At 33.6% G+C, this 17,892-nt stretch overlaps 3 protein-coding genes and 1 pseudogene across 5 annotated transcripts; 2 read left to right on the top strand and 2 right to left on the bottom strand.

Annotated features, from left to right (window-relative positions):
• The first annotated feature begins 933 nt into the window (after positions 1–933).
• On the top strand, positions 934–3,324 carry LOC107002748 (probable WRKY transcription factor 30). The gene is made up of 3 exons (XM_015200904.2): positions 934–1,761; positions 1,868–1,996; positions 2,551–3,324. The coding sequence occupies exons 1-3, from the start codon at positions 1,535–1,537 to the stop codon at positions 3,065–3,067; spliced, it is 873 nt and encodes a 290-aa protein (XP_015056390.1). The 5' UTR covers positions 934–1,534; the 3' UTR covers positions 3,068–3,324.
• A 62-nt stretch (positions 3,325–3,386) lies between these two features.
• On the bottom strand, positions 3,387–6,696 carry LOC107002747 (putative anthocyanidin reductase). Of its 3 annotated transcripts, none has more exons than XM_015200902.2 (5): positions 6,508–6,693; positions 6,171–6,352; positions 5,168–5,380; positions 4,265–4,638; positions 3,387–3,682 (listed from the first exon to the last, which is right to left on the bottom strand). In XM_015200902.2, exons 1-5 carry the CDS (start codon positions 6,626–6,628, stop codon positions 3,547–3,549), a joined length of 1,026 nt encoding a protein of 341 aa, XP_015056388.1. In that variant the 5' UTR covers positions 6,629–6,693; the 3' UTR covers positions 3,387–3,546. The 3 variants fall into 3 exon arrangements, with proteins under 3 accessions (XP_015056388.1, XP_015056389.1, XP_027768332.1); XM_015200903.2 differs by having other exon boundaries at positions 6,171–6,337; positions 6,508–6,691; XM_027912531.1 differs by lacking the exon at positions 5,168–5,380 and having other exon boundaries at positions 6,508–6,696.
• A 701-nt stretch (positions 6,697–7,397) lies between these two features.
• Positions 7,398–8,860, top strand: LOC107032640 (annotated as a pseudogene).
• A 6,411-nt stretch (positions 8,861–15,271) lies between these two features.
• LOC107032639 (putative anthocyanidin reductase) lies at positions 15,272–17,482 on the bottom strand. Its single transcript, XM_015234229.1, has 4 exons — positions 17,323–17,482; positions 16,998–17,164; positions 16,510–16,722; positions 15,272–15,649 (listed from the first exon to the last, which is right to left on the bottom strand). Exons 1-4 carry the CDS (start codon positions 17,480–17,482, stop codon positions 15,272–15,274), a joined length of 918 nt encoding a protein of 305 aa, XP_015089715.1.
• Between the last annotated feature and the right edge of the window lie 410 nt (positions 17,483–17,892).

The raw sequence follows: 17,892 nt of genomic DNA, 5'->3' as shown, positions 1-17,892 counted from the left end.
CCCCAAATAAAATAAGAAGTTTAGAATTAGTCAATTTGCAATCTTATAGTTTTGGATTTAGTCTCAATTTTTTCTCATAAGATCTAAGTAAAGTTCATTTAAAAGGACATTCTAGCTATGACATAATAACATAGATCTTTTACAACATCATATTCTACATTAATAAACACTACTCAACTAATTCTTTCAAAAAAAAAAAAGGTAGTGTTAGGACCGAAAATAAGCAGGTGTAAATGCGGAAGCTAGCAAATCAAACCTCAAAAGACAACGAGAAATATACCAAAAGACACAAAGATTTAACGTGGTTCGGTCAATCGACCTACGTCCACAAAGGAGATGAGCAATCCACTATAAATATGAAAGTACAAAATACAGAGGGAAACAACTTCAACCAAATCACTCAGAATACATGGGAGGTTCACACAAGTGATAACATATCAAGCTTGTGACCCATAAATTCTCCCCCTAACCAAAACTCTCAAAGCCCTTAAGACTACATTGTGAACCAAAACTCTCAAAGCCTCTAAGACTACATTGTGAATGCTGATTAAGTTAGAAGGAACATTCCTCTATTTATAGAGTTCTAAACATTTTCCTACCAGAAAAAGAATTAGTCAATCCAAAACCTTTTCCTAAAAGAAAAACCTATTTATGGTAAAAAATTTAGGACAAATAAAACCTAACAGACAGGTAGCAAATATAAAGGCCATAAATCTTAGTAGTACTGTCTAACAACAATTAATGATGAAAAAAAAAAAGAGGAGGACATACTAATCAATCAAGGGACAAATGGAAAGACAATATTGGAAGAAAAACAAATGAAAGTTAAATGTAATTGATGGTGGTAGCCCAAAAAAATGGCCCACATTAGAAACTTTCTTGAATTCTTTGTTCACATTACAAATTCTACTTTCCCACTTTCCACAAATTTTCCTCCTTTATATCCCCCCTATCTTTTCTTTACTTTTTTTATGCAATTCATAAAGAAACCTCTTTGTAGTTACATAACACCTTCACTTTCTTTCTTTTGTCCTTGCTTATTTCTTCAAAAATTTTAGTGATCAATTTTGTCATCTTTATATATAAATTTTCAGTAATTTTAAATACTCATTTTATACTTGTTTTCTTGTTTTGAAACACCCCATTTAGTGCTTTGGCTTAAATATTTCCAATTCCCAAAAAAAAAATAATTGAATCTTTATGCATTTTTGTCATTGAGGAATGAATCTTTTGTCATTCAAGATTGAATCTTTTTGCATTTTTGTCACTAAAGATTGAATCTTTATGCATTTCTGTCATTGAGGAATGAATCTTTTTTGCATTTTTGTCACTAAAGATTGAATCTTTTTGCACTTTTGTCATTGAAGTTTGAATCATTTTGCTCTTTTGTCATTGAAATTAGAATCTGTTTGCATTTTTATCACTAAAGATTGAATCTTTTTGCTCTTTTGTCACTGAAGTTTGAGTCTTTTTACTCTGTTGTCACTAAAGATTGAATCTTTTTGCAATTTGGTCACTAAAGATTGATCCCCAAATGGAGAAAGTTAAAGTTTGGAATAAAGAAAGTCTAATTACTGAGCTTACTCAAGGGAAAGAGTTTGTAAACCAATTTGATCCTCTGGCTTCACCAGAGGAAAATGATTTTCTTCTTGAGAAAATACTTTCCTCTCTAGACAAATCATTGTCAATTTTGAATTGTATAGTTTATAATGGAACAAATGATCCTTTTCCTTTGAGGGATCAAGGCCAAAATAAGAAAAGGTGAATTAATTTTAGTCCTCAATTAAAATAATTTTCTATGGTACTTTCTTGAAATTGAGGTATTGAATTTTTTTTTTCTAATTTTTTGTTGTTGTTGGATTTGTAGAAAGAAAATGCAGCAATGGAGCAAACAAGTTAGAGTATATGGGACAGAGCTTGAAAGTTTTAATCATGAGGATGGTTATAGTTGGAGAAAATATGGGCAAAAAAACATTTTAGGAGCTATTCATCCAAGGTAAAATAAAATAAAATAAAAATAATAAAAAAAGAAGGAAAAAGAAACCCCTTTTCTTCTTTTTCTTTTTTTGTCTTTTGTTTTGTTTTTCTTTCTTTTTTGGTTGTTAAACTATTTTCATATTATGACAACCACACCTTTTCACTTTTGTTAGGTAGTGATAGTTTTGAAATTATAGAATATTCAATGCAAGAATGTCCTTAAATTCACAACAATTCTACTTTTAAGCTTGAAGGGTGTCCAAAAATATAGACAACACCCTAAAGTAGTTACAATTTTATTTCCATTTAGACAAACCTATTACTCTATTAGATACTTGAAGTATGTTTGCTTATTGAACAAGAACAAGTGTGTTTCTTGAATAAAATTAAAATTAATTCTAAGTATTTACTTGGGAGAAGGGGGCGTATGACGTAATTGACAAAGTTATTATCATGTGATCAGGAACTATGTAAATAGCCTCTTGCATAGATGTAAGATTAGCATAGCGGAAACTTAGTGCACTGAATTATCTGGATTTGTATCTAAGATGAATTTTTCATTTGAAATTGTAGGGCTTATTATAGGTGCACTCACAGGAATACACAAGGCTGCTTAGCAACAAAACAAGTTCAAAAATCAGAACAAGATCCTTTAGTCTTTGATGTGACATATAAAGGAATGCATAGTTGCAAAACCTCACAATCATCAATATTCATTTCATATGAAAACCAAAAGCCAAATCAGTGTCAAATAAAGAAACAAAGAGTTGAAAACTTGAATACAATCAAAGAAGAAACTGTTCCTTTCACTCCACTACAATGTGAAAGCCACAATGCCCAATTCTTTGTCAATTCAATAGAGCCATTTGCATCAGAATCCATGTACTTATCATTGTTGCCAAATCAAGAAGAGGAGTTTGAGATGGACAAGATTCTTAAGAGCTCAGAATCGGATCGTATTGTGTTTAGCTCAACACCAACTTCAATAATTGATTCGCCATTTTCTAGAGATTGGGATTTATCAGTGAATGATCAACTTGATGTTCATGATCCTAACTTAATGATCGACATTTCCGAATATTTCACCTAATTTAAGAATAGTAACAACGTCAGGAATTTATAAGATGCCAGAGAGTTAGACCTAGGATTTGAACCTCTGGCCTAGAATTGGGCCTTATCAGTGTGTTTTTTTTTGGGAAAAATCTACTTTTTGTACTATTCTGTTTTTACTCCTATGCCAATTATAAAAGAACTTTTTTTTGGCAATGTACTTCACCATAAATTTTGACACCACTTGTTACAAACGTTAAAAAAAATATCAAATGGCTCTAAGATTTGTTTACAATACATTTAATGTCATGTCTGTGACAAATTAAAAATATAAGTCAGTACTTATTAATATACTTGTATAATTTTGTAAAATGCTGCATACACAAGAGTTTAACCAAACAAATTCAGATACAGGAACTAGTTAATTAAGTTTCCTTGGGAAGCCCAAGAATAGATGGACACTTCAAACAATTTTATAATAGCAAGTGTCACAATTATAAAATTGTTTTTTCATTGTTGCTATAAAATGTCATTCTTCCTAGCAGAAGTAACACAATCATCAAGTATCTCCTTCATTCCATATTTGTACTCAAAACCTTTTTCAACCAACTTTTTTGATCCCCACTTGATTTCTCTCTTGGTGTCATTCAAGTACCTGAGATTCACAAGTTTTAGGAAAGAAAACTAAAAATCACATTTGACAAAGTATCACCATATTCATGACATGAAAGTTTACTCCATGTGACCAATTGATCAAATTTCTATATTCAGTGGTGGGATGGTCGAGGGGTGCGAGTTGAGAATATAATTAAATAATAAAAGTGTTGTTCTCTCTAACAATTCAGGTTTTTAAATGAGAAGATCACACACTTCAACATAATATCAGAGCAGGCAAAGATCCTAAGATTGAATCCCACTGCCACCTATATTAAAAAGATTTATCACGTGATTGACTCATGAAAGAATCAAGTCCGCACATGAAAAGTCCTTAAAACTAAGAAAATGACTTCCTTAATAGAATGATAGGAACATACGTTTTATAAGTGATATTCTATGCTTATTTTATCCTCCTTACCTACCCAATTCCCCCAACCCTACTCCTTGACGGCTTGACCATCGCAAAACCTTTGATTAAGTGTGAAAGGGAACTCAACCATCCCACCACAATTCAAGTCGGTTATGCAAGGAAGTACTGTATAATGTAATGTAGTATGCAAGATTGATAATAACATCTTACTCTTGGTTGACCTTAAACTCTGGATAATTGTGTTGATAGTAATTGCTAATCTCTGCAGTAGAAACAAAGGAGCTAGCACACAAGAAACGCCCATTGAGTGAACCAACATTATTCATGCAGAACATATGAGCTTCACACACATCTTCAATATGCACAATTGGAACTTTTCCATTAAGGTCCTCTAAAAACTTGAGTATATTGTACAATTTCTCATCTTGAGTGAACACTGACAAGAACATAGCAGAAGTTGTTGGCATATAAGGCAAAAAAGTATGCCCACCCACAAGGCCAACACATAATGTAACCACCTCCAAACCTTCCTTCTCAAACTTCAACACCTCTTTCTCAGCTAACATCTTTGACTCTACATAATCCTATAATAATATATAAGAGAATTTAAGTTATATATACTGACTATTTATATAACTGTATTCATAATAAATAAAAATTGCACACTTCTGTTCATAACAACTAAATGAGATATAAATGTCATATATCAGTGTGTATACATATAACAACACCTTATTATAACGACATAACACATAAATATTTCATTTAACTTGATTTCATTTCACATTTATACTCTTCAACTTTGGGTGTGCACAACTTGACACTTAAACTTGTATAAAATGGAACAAGTAAACACATGAGTCCTACATGACATAATACGCATAAGACATCACACCACGTATGATGAAAATTTTCATGTAGGATGTCACGTAGGACGTGTGTATTTATTTGTCTAACATTACACAAGTTTAAGTGTCTACTTGTGCACACTCAAAATTGAAGGACATAAATGTGAACTGAAGTCAAGTTAAATGACATATTTATATTTATAACAGTTAAGAAACTTTTAGACAAACATATAGAAACGTAAATAAATAGATTAATTAGGCTCACCCAAAGCCATTGTTGGGTGTAAGGATTTGAGAAATTAAGAGGTGTCCAACATGTTTCATCCATTAATTGTTTGTAAGTAATTCCATCTTCCTTCAATGGGGAGGCAGCTACAATAGAGGCAGTATAAATAAGTCTCTTTACTGTCCCACTTTTAAGGCAAATCATTCCAATTTTCTTCACTCCATCAACTGTTGCCTCTGTTCTATCTTTGTACTGTTTCATATATTAAGGTCAAGATTACAAATAAAAGAAACAAGATTTATTTAAATTAAAAACAAAATGTATATATATGATACTAAGTAGAAAGTGTGGACCATAACAAATATGAGTATAAAAGATTGAGATGGTTTTTTGTTTTTCAAGAGTTAAACAGTTTATGTTGATAGGGAATTTGCGCATGGAAAATCTTCAATTTTTTTTGACATATTTGTAAACTACGTAAAAAGTACTATAAGTTACAATAATTGATAATTCAAAATGTTCAAAAGATTTATGAAAAACTTACGGTTAAAGATAGACTTGTTTGAATGTCGAAATTCGAAAAGTGCAACATAAAATGGGACGAAGTATATATTGAAACTTTTTTCAACTCTTTTGATTCTTGATTAATCAATATTAATATGGTATCATAACTTATAAAATACTGAAAAACCACTAAAAAAAATTCAGTCAAGGAAGATTCTGGTTGCTCTCAAAATTTTAATTATTTCACGTAAATTAAAATGAAGAGAGTACATATTATTATAAATCAATTTCATTTGATGATAAAAATAAATAAATTATAATATCAATGCACATAATTCAAACTCAATTATAATTAGGGACGAGAGGCAGTGATGAATTCAAAATTTTCCCTGAGTTCAAATAGTATTTATGGTTTGAACATGAAACCTCAAAACAAATAATTCTGAAGCCCTATATATAATTGTTATCGAGTGAACACCCTCGTCCCTCCTAGATCCGCTCCTGAAAAGAGGGACTAATGATGAGTGGAATTCCATACCTGAGATCCTTCATAATGCAATGAAGGTGTGGCAACATGAAAAACAAATTCACAGCCTTGAATAGCTTCCTCAAATTCCTCAGCTCTATAAATGTCAGCTTCAAATAACTTTAGTTTTTCATCTGCACCACTTAACCTCTTCAGTAGTCCCACCTTTGGTTCATCCTCTACATTTAAATCAACTTAACTAATCATTTCACAAAACATTCACACACTACGAAAAACGGAAAACAGATTTTCATTGAAACATTGAATGTGTAAAACAACTAGTCTTTTTACACACATTTTGAGGAATTTGAGCAACGTAACTTAGGAATAAAGGAAATTAAAAGCATACCTAAGTTTCTTAGGGTAGCATGAACAATGTAACCTTTCTCTAAAAGTTTTTTAACAAGACAAGAACCTATATACCCTGCACCTCCTGTGACACAAACTTTATAAGTGTTTTTTTCCTCCATTTGTTGGGGCTTTTGCTTTATCTCTTCCTCCACAACCTTTTCTATATTATGATCCTTAAGTGATTGATAAATAGAGCTTGTGGACTATATAAAACTAGGGGACCCCATGTATTATTTTGTCCTTTTGTATTATTATATACCTGTTAAAAGTTTATTTTGTTACTATATCTCTATATTGAAATTAAAATATTGGTTATGTTGACATTAAAAGTTTATTTTGGTACTATATCTCTATATGGAAATTAAAATATTAGTTATGTTAGACATTATAATGAAATATAGTATCAATGCAACTTGACATGTGTTTATATCTCATTATTATGCTAAGTACCAAAAAATATTGAGTATCGCTATTCAAATTCATGATACTCCCCCATTTCTAATTATGTGTCTAGTTTTTTTTTTATTTGTCCATTTTAACAAATAAAAAAATGAACTTTTTTTCCTATTATATTCTCAATTAATTAATTTTGAAAAAGATAAAATTTCTAAAATATCTTTTAAAAGATTGAATCTTTTTGTATTTTTGTCCTAAAGATTGAATCTTTTTTACTTTTTTGTCACTTAAGTTTGAATGTTTTTGCATTATTTGTCACTAAAGATTGAATCTTTTTGCTATTTTGTCGCTGAAGATTGAATCTTTTTGCTCTTTTGGTCCCTGAAAATTGAATCTTTTTGCTATTTTATCACTAAAGATTGAATCTTTTTGCTCTTTTGTCCCTGAAAATTAAATCTTTTTGGTATTTTGTCACTAAAAATTGATCCCCAAATGGAGAAAGTTAAAGCTTGGGACAAAGAAAGTCTATTTACAGAGCTTATTCAAGGGAAAGAGTTTGTAAATCAGTTTGATCCTCTGGCAAATGTGATTTACTTCTTGAGAAAATACTTTCTTTCTCTTGACAAATCATTGTCCATTGAGGGATCAAGGCCAAAATAAGAAAAGGTCAATTAATTTTACTCCTCAATTAAATCATTTTCTATGGTTTCTTGAAATTGAGGTATTGACTTTTTCTCTAATTTTTTTATTGTTGGATTTGTAGAAAGAAAATGCAGCATTGGAGCAAACAAGTTAGATTATGTTGGTAAACCATTTTTCATATTATGAAACCACATTTCTTCACTTTTATTAACTAGTGATAGTTTTGAAAAATATAGACAAACCCCTGAAGTAGTTACAATTTTATTTCCATTTAGACAAACTTATTACTCTATTATAGATACCTCATGAAGTATGTTTGCTTATTGAACATGAACAAGTGTGTTTCTTTAATAAAATTAAAATTAGTTCTAAGTATTTAGCTGGGAGAAGGGGAGCCTTGACGTAACTGATAAAGTTATTGTCATGTGATCAGGAGGTTAAAAGTTTAAACTTTATAAATAGTCTCGTGCAGAGATACAAGATAAGCATAGCAAAAGCTTAATCTGAATTTTTATCTAAGATGAATGTTCATTTGAAATTGCAGGGCTTATTATAGGTGCACTCACAGGAATATACAAGGTTGCTTAGCAACAAACAAGTTCAAAAACCAAAGGAAGACCCTTTAGTCTTTGATGTGACATATAAAGGAATGCATAGTTGCAAATCCTCACAATCATCAATATTCATTTCATATGAAAACCAAAAGCCAAATCAGTGTCAAATAAAGAAACAAAGAGTTGAAAACTTGAATACTATCAAAGAAGAAACTGTTCCTTTCACTCCACTACAATGTGAAAGCCAAAATGCCCAATTCTTTGTCAATTCAATAGAGCCATTTACATCAGAATCCATGTACTTGTCATTGTTGCCAAATCAAGAAGAGGAGTTTGAGATGGACAAGATTTTTCAGAGATCGGAATCGGATCATATTGTGTTTAGCTCAACGCCAACTTCAATAATTGATTCGCCATTTTCTAGAGACTGGGATTTATCCGTGGATGATGAAATTGATGTTCATGATCCTAACTTGATGATCGATATTTCTGAATATTTCACCTTACTTAAGAATAGTAACAGCGCCAGGAATTTATAAGATGTCAGAGCGTCAAACCTAGAATTTGAACCTCTGACCTAGAATTTGGTTATATCGAGTGTTTTTTCGATCGAGACCTAACTTGAGAGCCAACTCTTTGGAAAAGTCTACTTTTTTTTTTTCTCCTATGCCAATTTTAGAAGAACTTTTTTGGCAATGTACTTTAACATAAATTTTGACATCACTTGTTACAGACGAAAAAGAAATGTCAAGTGCTCTAAGATTTGTCTGAAATATAATAAAATATCATGTCTATGACAAATTAAAGCAATAGTGTAGCAACAATTATTATTTTTTTTCGAAAAACACACCATAGTCCAAATGTATTAGCTATAATGAATTCAAAGGTCTGGCCACAAATTTTAAAACACAACATAAATCAAATTGCACGGAAAATAAACTTATAGAAGTAAGTGTTACAATTATAAAATTATTTATTCATTCTCTTTATAAAATGCCATTCTTCCTAGCAGAAGTAACACAATCATCAAGTATCTCCTTCATTTCATATTTGTACACAAAACCTTTTTCAACCAACTTTTTTGATCCCCACTTGATTTCTCTCTTGGTGTCATTCAAGTACCTGAGATTCACAAGTTTTAGAATCACATTTGACAAAAATATCACCATTTTCATGACAGGAAATTTTACTCCATGTGACTAATTGATCAAATTTCTATACTCAAAGGGTGGATAGGCGAGGAGTGTGTTGAAAATATAATTAAATAATAAAAGTGTTGCTCTCTCTAATAGTTTAAGTTTTTCAATGAAAAAGTTACACACTTTAACATTGTATCAAAGCAGTCAAAGGTTTTGAGATCTAATCTCATCACCACCTATATTAGAAAGAATTATCACGTGATTAACTCATAAAAAGAATCATGTCCGAGTTAATAATTCATCACCAACTTAATTATGAATTTAAGACAAGTCAAGAAAAATCTAGAATATTCCAGAGTTATGGAGAATGAAAGAGTTGGTTTTGGTTCTTGTGGAATCAAACTAAATGGAAGATGAATTAATATGAATATTTGGTAGGAAGATAATTAGTACAAAATACAAGTCAAAGATTGTATCTTGGTAGGTGAAAGTTAGGCAAACCATAAAATGGTTTGCTATCTTAACCTTGACAATTTTGACACATAGTGATGTCATGGATGACATCAATAGGATGAATTTATTCCTATAAATAGGTAGCTCTTAATTCATTTTCAAATCATCCTTTCACTTGCCTTCTCACCTTCTAAGGCATTGTGTTCTCTCTCTTGTAGTATTTCACTTATATTCTTTGTATAGTGAAATAAATATTGGTGCAGTTGTTCTTTGGTGGACGTAGGATCATTTTGATCCGAACCACGTTAAATATTGTTGTTCTTCCTTGTTCTTTAGTTTCACGTTTCCGCTAACAATTGGTATCAGAGCAAGGTTCTGTCTGAGTATGCTCTGTGGTTGCAGCACAGTCTGAACTTCCACATCAGAAAAGGATTACTTTGGTTTTCTGTAGTTCCAAATACATTGTAGTAGAAAAGGAAGAACAAGTAAAAAAAAAAATGAGTTCCATGAAGTTTGAAATTGATAGATTTAGTGGGCGCAACAACTTCAATATCTGGAAAATCCAGATGATAGCGTTACTGCGGAGGGAAGGTTCAATCCATGCTATTGACGGAAAGTACCCCGATAAGATATCGGATTCCGACAAAGAAAAGATTGAAGGAGATGCATTGAGTGCAATCCAACTGTCCCTTGCACCTAACGTACTTTGTGAAGTGAGTACAAGTACCGAAGAGACGGCCAAAGAGTTATGGGAAAAGCTGGAAGGGCTTTACCAGGACCAGTCAGTGACAACAAGGATGTTGTTACAACGGCGTCTTCATACATTTAAGATGGATTCAGGTACTTTGTTGCAAGACCATCTAGATGCGTTCAATAAACTTGTGATGGACTTACAAACTGCTGGAATTAAAAAGGACGAGGAGACACTTGCATGTTCTTTACTATTTTCATTGACTTCAAAATATCGTGATATTGAGAATTCAATGATGTATAGCAAACAACCTATTAAACTTGAGCAAGTGCGGCAAGCACTAAACTCTTGTGATGTGCGGATGCATTTTGAAGGAGACAAAAGTGACGAAGCTAGTGGACTCTTTGTAAGAGGTCGTACTAGCCAAAAGGGAAGGAGCAAATCGAAGTACAGATCAAAGTCTCGTGTGAACAAAAAGAATGCGGAGTGTTGGGGCTGTCACAAGAAGGGGCACTTTGAACGAGATTGCCCTATGTCGAAGTCCAAAGAAAAGGCGAGTGCATCCATTGTTGAGAAAGTACATGATAATGATGATGATTATGTACTAACAACATCATGCAATAATGGAGTCTATGACAACAAATGGATCTTAGACTCTGGTTGTACTCTGCATATGACATTCCGAAAAGATTGGTTCAGCAGCTATGAAACAAGCAGAGGAACTGTATTAATGGGCAATAATGCAACTTGTAAAATAGTTGGCATTGGTTCAGTTCATGTTCGCTGCCATGATGGAATCATGAGGACTATTACAGAAGTCCGTCATGTTCCTGATCTAAAGAAGAATTTGATCTCCCTGGGTACTTTAGATAAACAAGGCTATAAGTACATGAGTGAAGGAGGAACTATGAAAGTGACTAAAGGGTCTTTAGTCATGTTGAAGGCCAAGCTGGAGGATGGCCTCTACACACTTGCGGGAAGCACCATTATTGGCTCTGTAAATGCATCTACAGTGCAGTTATCTAATGATGACAAGGCAAAATTATGGCACATGAGACTAGGCCATATGAGCGCACGAGGATTGGAGATGTTGAGCAACCGCAACCTTTTGAATGGTGAGAAGATCAGCACACTTGAATTTTGTGAGCACTGCGTCTTAGGGAAGCAGAAAAAGGTCAGCTTCAGCACTGGCAAGCACAAGACGGGAGGGGTGCTAGACTACATCCATTCAGATTTATGGGGTCCCTCTAAGCTTCCATCAAAGGGAGGAAAGAGGTATCTTCTCACATTCATTGATGATTTTTCACGAAAGGTTTGGGTGCGTTTCCTGAAGACAAAAGGTGATGCTTTTGAAGCATTTAAAGAGTGGAAGATTTTGGTTGAAAATCAAATTGAGAGGAAAATCAAGTATCTTCGCACGGACAATGGCTTGGAGTTTTGCAGTGAAGAGTTCAATGATTTCTGCAAGGTTCATGGGATCGCAAGGCATAAGACGGTCAGGCACACACCACAGCAGAATGGAGTTGCCGAGAGAATGAACAGAACTCTTCTTGAGAAGGCTCGTTGTATGCTCTTACAAGCTAAGATGTCCAAAGTATTTTGGGCTGAAGCAGTTCATACTGCTTCTCATATTGTCAATCGGTCTCCAGCATCAGCGATTGACTTTAAGACTCCGAATGAGGTCTGGTCAGGTGAACCCTCTAACTATTCATACTTGCGAATATTTGGGTGTCCAACTTATTATCATGTTAATGAAGGTAAGCTTGAACCAAGGGCTAAAAAGGCCATATTCGTAGGGTATGTTGATGGAGTAAAAGGGTACAAACTATGGTGTTTGTCTTTACTCAAATTTGTAGTTAGTAGAGATGTTACCTTTGATGAATCCTCTATACTTGATCCTCGTAAAGTTTCTATGGAGTTATCTAGAAACGAGAACAACGAGCAGGTGGAGCTACCGGTGGAGCTTACCAAGAAACGGGATCAAGAGACTCAAAGTGATGAGTCAAAAGATGCAGAAGAACTTGCTTCCAATGAACCATACACAATTGCGAAGGGAAGGGACAAAAGGCGGATACGGAAACCGGAACGTCTTATAGAGCAAGAAAATCTGATTGCACAAGCGTTCGTAGCTGCAGAAGAAGAGATTAAGGATCTCGAGCCCTCTTCGTATATTGAAGCAACTTCTTGCAAAGATGCTGCACAATGGCAGTTGGCCATGATGGAAGAGATGGAGTCTCTTCACAGAAATGAGACATGGGTCTTAGTTAAAAGGCCAAAGGGGATGAGGACAGTTGGATGCAAATGGGTCTACAAAAAGAAAGAAGGTATTCCAGAAGTGGAAGCTGCTAGGTTCAAGGCGAGATTGGTTGCAAAGGGTTTCAGTCAGAAGGAGGGAATTGACTACAATGAGATCTTTTCTCCAGTCGTGAAACATAGCTCAATTCGCGTGCTGCTAGCATTGGTTGCACAATTTGATTTAGAGCTTCAACAGCTTGATGTCAAAACTGCTTTTTTACATGGTGATCTAGAAGAGACAATCTATATGGATCAGCCTGAAGGTTTCCTAGCTGAAGGAAAAGAAGACCATGTATGCCAACTGAAGAAGTCTTTGTATGGTTTGAAGCAATCCCCTAGACAGTGGTACAAGAGGTTTGATGCATTCATGACTACACATGGATTTTCGAGGAGTGCATTTGATAGTTGTGTGTATCACAAGAAGATGTCTGGTAACTCTATGATTTATCTTTTGTTGTATGTTGATGATATGCTTATTGCTGCTAACAACATCACAGAGATAAATATTTTGAAGAAACTGTTGAGCAAGGAATTTGACATGAAGGATCTAGGAGTTGCAAAGAAAATCCTTGGAATGGAAATTTCAAGAGAAAATGGTGTTGTACATCTTTCTCAGAAGAGGTACATCCGAAAAGTTCTTGAAAGATTCAATATGGATATGAGCAAGCCTGTAAGTACACCTTTAGCTTCTCATTTCAAGCTTTCAGAGTTACAAATGCCTCAATCTATGGATGAGGTGGAGCATATGTCAAAGGTTCCTTATGCGAGTGCAGTTGGTAGCATTATGTATGCTATGGTATGCACACGTCCAGATATTGCCCAATCTGTAAGTGTAGTAAGCAAGTACATGGCAAATCCAGGAAAAAGGCATTGGGAAGCTGTCAAGTGGATATTGAGATATCTCAAAGGAGCTCCTGATGTTGGCCTAACCTTTCGGAAAAGTGAAGGTATTTCAATTCTCGGTTATGTTGATTCTGACTATGCAGGGGATCTTGATCGAAGGAGGTCCACAACTGGATACATCTTTACTCTCGTTGGCAGTGCCGTTAGTTGGAAATCGACTTTACAGTCGATTGTCGCTTTGTCTACAACAGAGGCAGAATATATGGCAGCAACGGAGGCAGTGAAAGAAGCTATCTGGTTGAAAGGTTTGGTGGCAGAATTGAGTTCAGCTCAGCTTAAATCAATTCTAAAATGTGATAGTCAAAGTGCTATTCATTTGATTAAAAATCAAAGATTTCATGAGCGCACCAAACACATTGATGTCAGATTTCATTTTATTCGAGATGTCGTAGAAAAGGGAGCTATCAAGGTTGAGAAGGTTATCACAGACGATAACGCTGCAGACATGTTGACCAAAATAGTCCCGCTTGCCAAGTTTGCACACTGCAAGGACTTGGCGGGAGTATGATGCAACTCTAAGAGAACAACTGCTAGGTGGAGCTGGTATGTTCAACAAAGGTTTGATTCTTCTTGTTTCTTACAATGGGATTGCCCAGTAAGCTTAGAAGTTTTGGCCGGAGTTGTTTATACGCATGCTTGGAACACAAACCAAGGTGGAGATTGAAAGAGTTGGTTTTGGTTCTTGTGGAATCAAACTAAATGGAAGATGAATTAATATGAATATTTGGTAGGAAGATAATTAGTACAAAATACAAGTCAAAGATTGTATCTTGGTAGGTGAAAGTTAGGCAAACCATAAAATGGTTTGCTATCTTAACCTTGACAATTTTGACACATAGTGATGTCATGGATGACATCAATAGGATGAATTTATTCCTATAAATAGGTAGCTCTTAATTCATTTTCATATCATCCTTTCACTTGCCTTCTCACCTTCTAAGGCATTGTGTTCTCTCTCTTGTAGTATTTCACTTATATTCTTTGTATAGTGAAATAAATATTGGTGCAGTTGTTCTTTGGTGGACGTCGGATCATTTTGATCCGAACCACGTTAAATATTGTTGTTCTTCCTTGTTCTTTAGTTTCACGTTTCCGCTAACAGAGAATTGAAGGAAGATCTCTAGAAAAAGTATTCTAGAGAGAATAGTCTAGAAATGTTCTAGATAGGATAGTTCTAGAATTAAGTAGTTGAAGGAATATTCTAGAATAGAGTATAAAAATATACTTAGTTAGATTGTTCCATCACCTCCTATAAATAGAGGTGATCCATTTGAGTTGTAATCGACCAAGAAAGAAAGCAACCAAGTAAGTAAGCAAGAGAGCAAGCAAGAGTGAGTGCTGAAGCAAGCAACAAGTGTGATCAAGATTGTAAGACCGAATCGGGTTCTTAGTTTGATATAATAAAATTCAAGTTGTGAGAAATCGATAGTGTCCCCATCGTCTCCACACCGAAAAATATCCAACAGTCCACACATGAAAAGACCTTAAAAACGAAGAAATTGACTTCCTTAATAGATATATTCTACGTTTATTTTATCCTCCTTACCCACCTAGTTGAATCAATTCTATTCCTAGGACTTGAACCCAAAACCTTTGATTAAGTATGAAGGTATCTCAACCATCCCAGCACAACCCAAGTCGATTATCAAGGAAGTAATGTATGTAGAATGCAAGATTGATAACAACATCTTACTCTTGGTTGACCTTAAACTCAGGATAATTGTGTTGATAGTGATTGCCAATCTCTGCTGTAGAAACAAAGGAGCTAGCACACAAGAAACGTCCATTGAGTGAACCAACATTATTCATGAAGAACATATGAGCTTCACACACATCTTCAATATGCACTATTGGAACTTTTCCATTAAGATCCTCTAAAAACTTGAGTGTATTGTACAATTCTTTCTCTTGAGTTAACACTGACAAGAACATAGCACCACTTGTTGGGATATAAGGCAAAAAAGTATGTCCACCTACAAGGCCACAACATAATGCAACCACCTCCAAACCTTCCTTCTCAAACTTCAATATCTCTTTCTCTGCTAGCATCTTTGACTCTGTATAGTCCTATAAATAAATAAATAACCAAAATTTATGTTTTTTTTTTTAAAGTTTCACGCTCTAACTATAAATCAGTTGTTCGTTTTTTCTACCTGAATTATCACTACTTATGTATTAGTAAAACATACTTCGACGCTAACTAGTATAATAATTTGTTTCATTTTCCTATCTGAACTATCAACATCTACTGAACTAGGTGTGTTTTACTGTGTGTATATATAGAGAGAGAGAGAGATAATGATAGTTAATATAGAAAAAAGAAACAACAGATAGTTGAAATTAAAAAATTTAGATGATAATAATTAGGGGTGTCAAAAATGAACCCAAACATAAATAACCCACCCAATCCGCCCATAATTTTAAGGGTTGGGCTCAAGATAATTTGAATTGGGTTCAATCTTAACCCGTCAAGCCTAACCCATTTCAAAAGGATCCTCAATTGATCTCAATTTAATCTCAAATTTCAACCCGTTTTAAAACTCTTTACTAAGACTTGTTCATATATTAAAGGTATGAATTATTATCTATTTGACATCTTTTAGGATTTATCTATCCATTTGTTTTTTTTTAAAAAAAATAATCTTGAGCTGAAATTCGAATTGTGATTATAAAAATTAAATATCACTATGTTAAAAATATTGAGATTAATCGGATCAAATCGAGCGGGTCAAGACCAACCCATTTTAAGTCTATTTGAACTCAATATATTTGAGTCCAAAGTAAACTTTGGCAGGTCAAGACCCAACCCGATTTTTATTTCAACCGTTTTATATCTCCAATTTCAATCCAACTCGTCCAGTTGACACCCCTTATAATAATATAATGCATCATATATAAAGGTAAATAAATAGATTAATTAGGCTCACCCAAAGCCATTGTTCAGTGTAAGGATTTGAGAAATTAAGAGGTGTCCAACATGTTTCATCCATTAATTGTTTGTAAGTAATTCCATCTTCCTTCAATGGGGAGGCAGCTACAATAGAGGCAGTATAAATAAGTCTCTTCACTGTCCCACTTTTAAGGCAAATCCTTCCTATTTTCTTCACTCCATCAACTGTTGCTTCTGTTCTATCTTTATACTGTTTCATATATATCAAGGTCAAAGTTACTTATAAAAGAAATAAAAATATGTGTTAGACATAGTGCTAAAATCATGCTTGTAATGTCAATGCATATAAATCAAACTCATGACGAAATTGGGATATGTATCTCGAATTTAAACTTTTAAAGTTAAAAATAAATCTTGAATGCCTAAATCACTAAGCGAACCTCTAGACTAGAGGTTGACTTGGTAATTTTTTTATCAAATAAACACCCTTGCTCCTTTCTAAATCCGACCTTGATAATTCCATACCTGAGATACTTGAGAATGCCATAAAGGGGTAGCAACATGGAAAACAAATTCACAGCTTTGAATAGCTTCCTCAAATTCCTCAGCTCTATAAATGTCAGCTTCAAATAACTTTAATTTTTCGTCAGCACCACTTAACCTCTTCAGTAGTTCCACATTTGACTTATCCTCTACATTTAAATCAACTTAACTAATAATCTTAAAAACATTCACACACTACGAAAACGAAAAATAGATTCTCATTAAAATATTGAATGTGTAAAAATACCAGTTTTTTTACACACATTTTGAAGAATTCGAGCACGAATAAAGGAAATTAAAAGCATACCTAAGTTTCTTAGGGTAGCATGAACAATGTAACCTTTGTCCAAAAGTTTTTTAACAAGACAAGAACCTATATACCCTGCACCTCCTGTGACACAAACTTTATAAGTGTTTTTTTCCTCCATTTGTTGGGCCTTTTGCTTTATCTCTTCCTCCACAGCCATTTCTATATTATGATCCTTAAGTGATTGATAAATAGAGCTTGTGGACTATATAAAACTAGGGGACCCCATGTGTTATTTTGTCCTATTGTATTATTATCTGTTAAAAGTTTATTAAGGTACTATATCACTATATGGAAATTAATATATTAGTTATGTTGACATTTTAATGAAATATTTATAGTATCAATGCAACTTGGAGTCAATATCTCAAAAGGTCATTTAACTTTGAAAATTTATCTAGTAAAGTTATTGAATTTTATTTTGTATCAATAAAATCACCGAACTCAGACATTTATATCAATAAAATCACTCTACAAATTTATCATTTTAAAAAAAATTGAAATGACAAAATAATTTCTTTTTATAGCATGTAAATATGAATTTCATAAATAAATAAAATTTAAAACCAG

Source organism: Solanum pennellii, chromosome 10 (genome assembly GCF_001406875.1).
Source record: "Solanum pennellii chromosome 10, SPENNV200".
In the NCBI taxonomy this organism is placed as follows: Eukaryota; Viridiplantae; Streptophyta; class Magnoliopsida; order Solanales; family Solanaceae; genus Solanum; species Solanum pennellii.
This window is presented reverse-complemented; position numbering and strand designations above follow the sequence as displayed.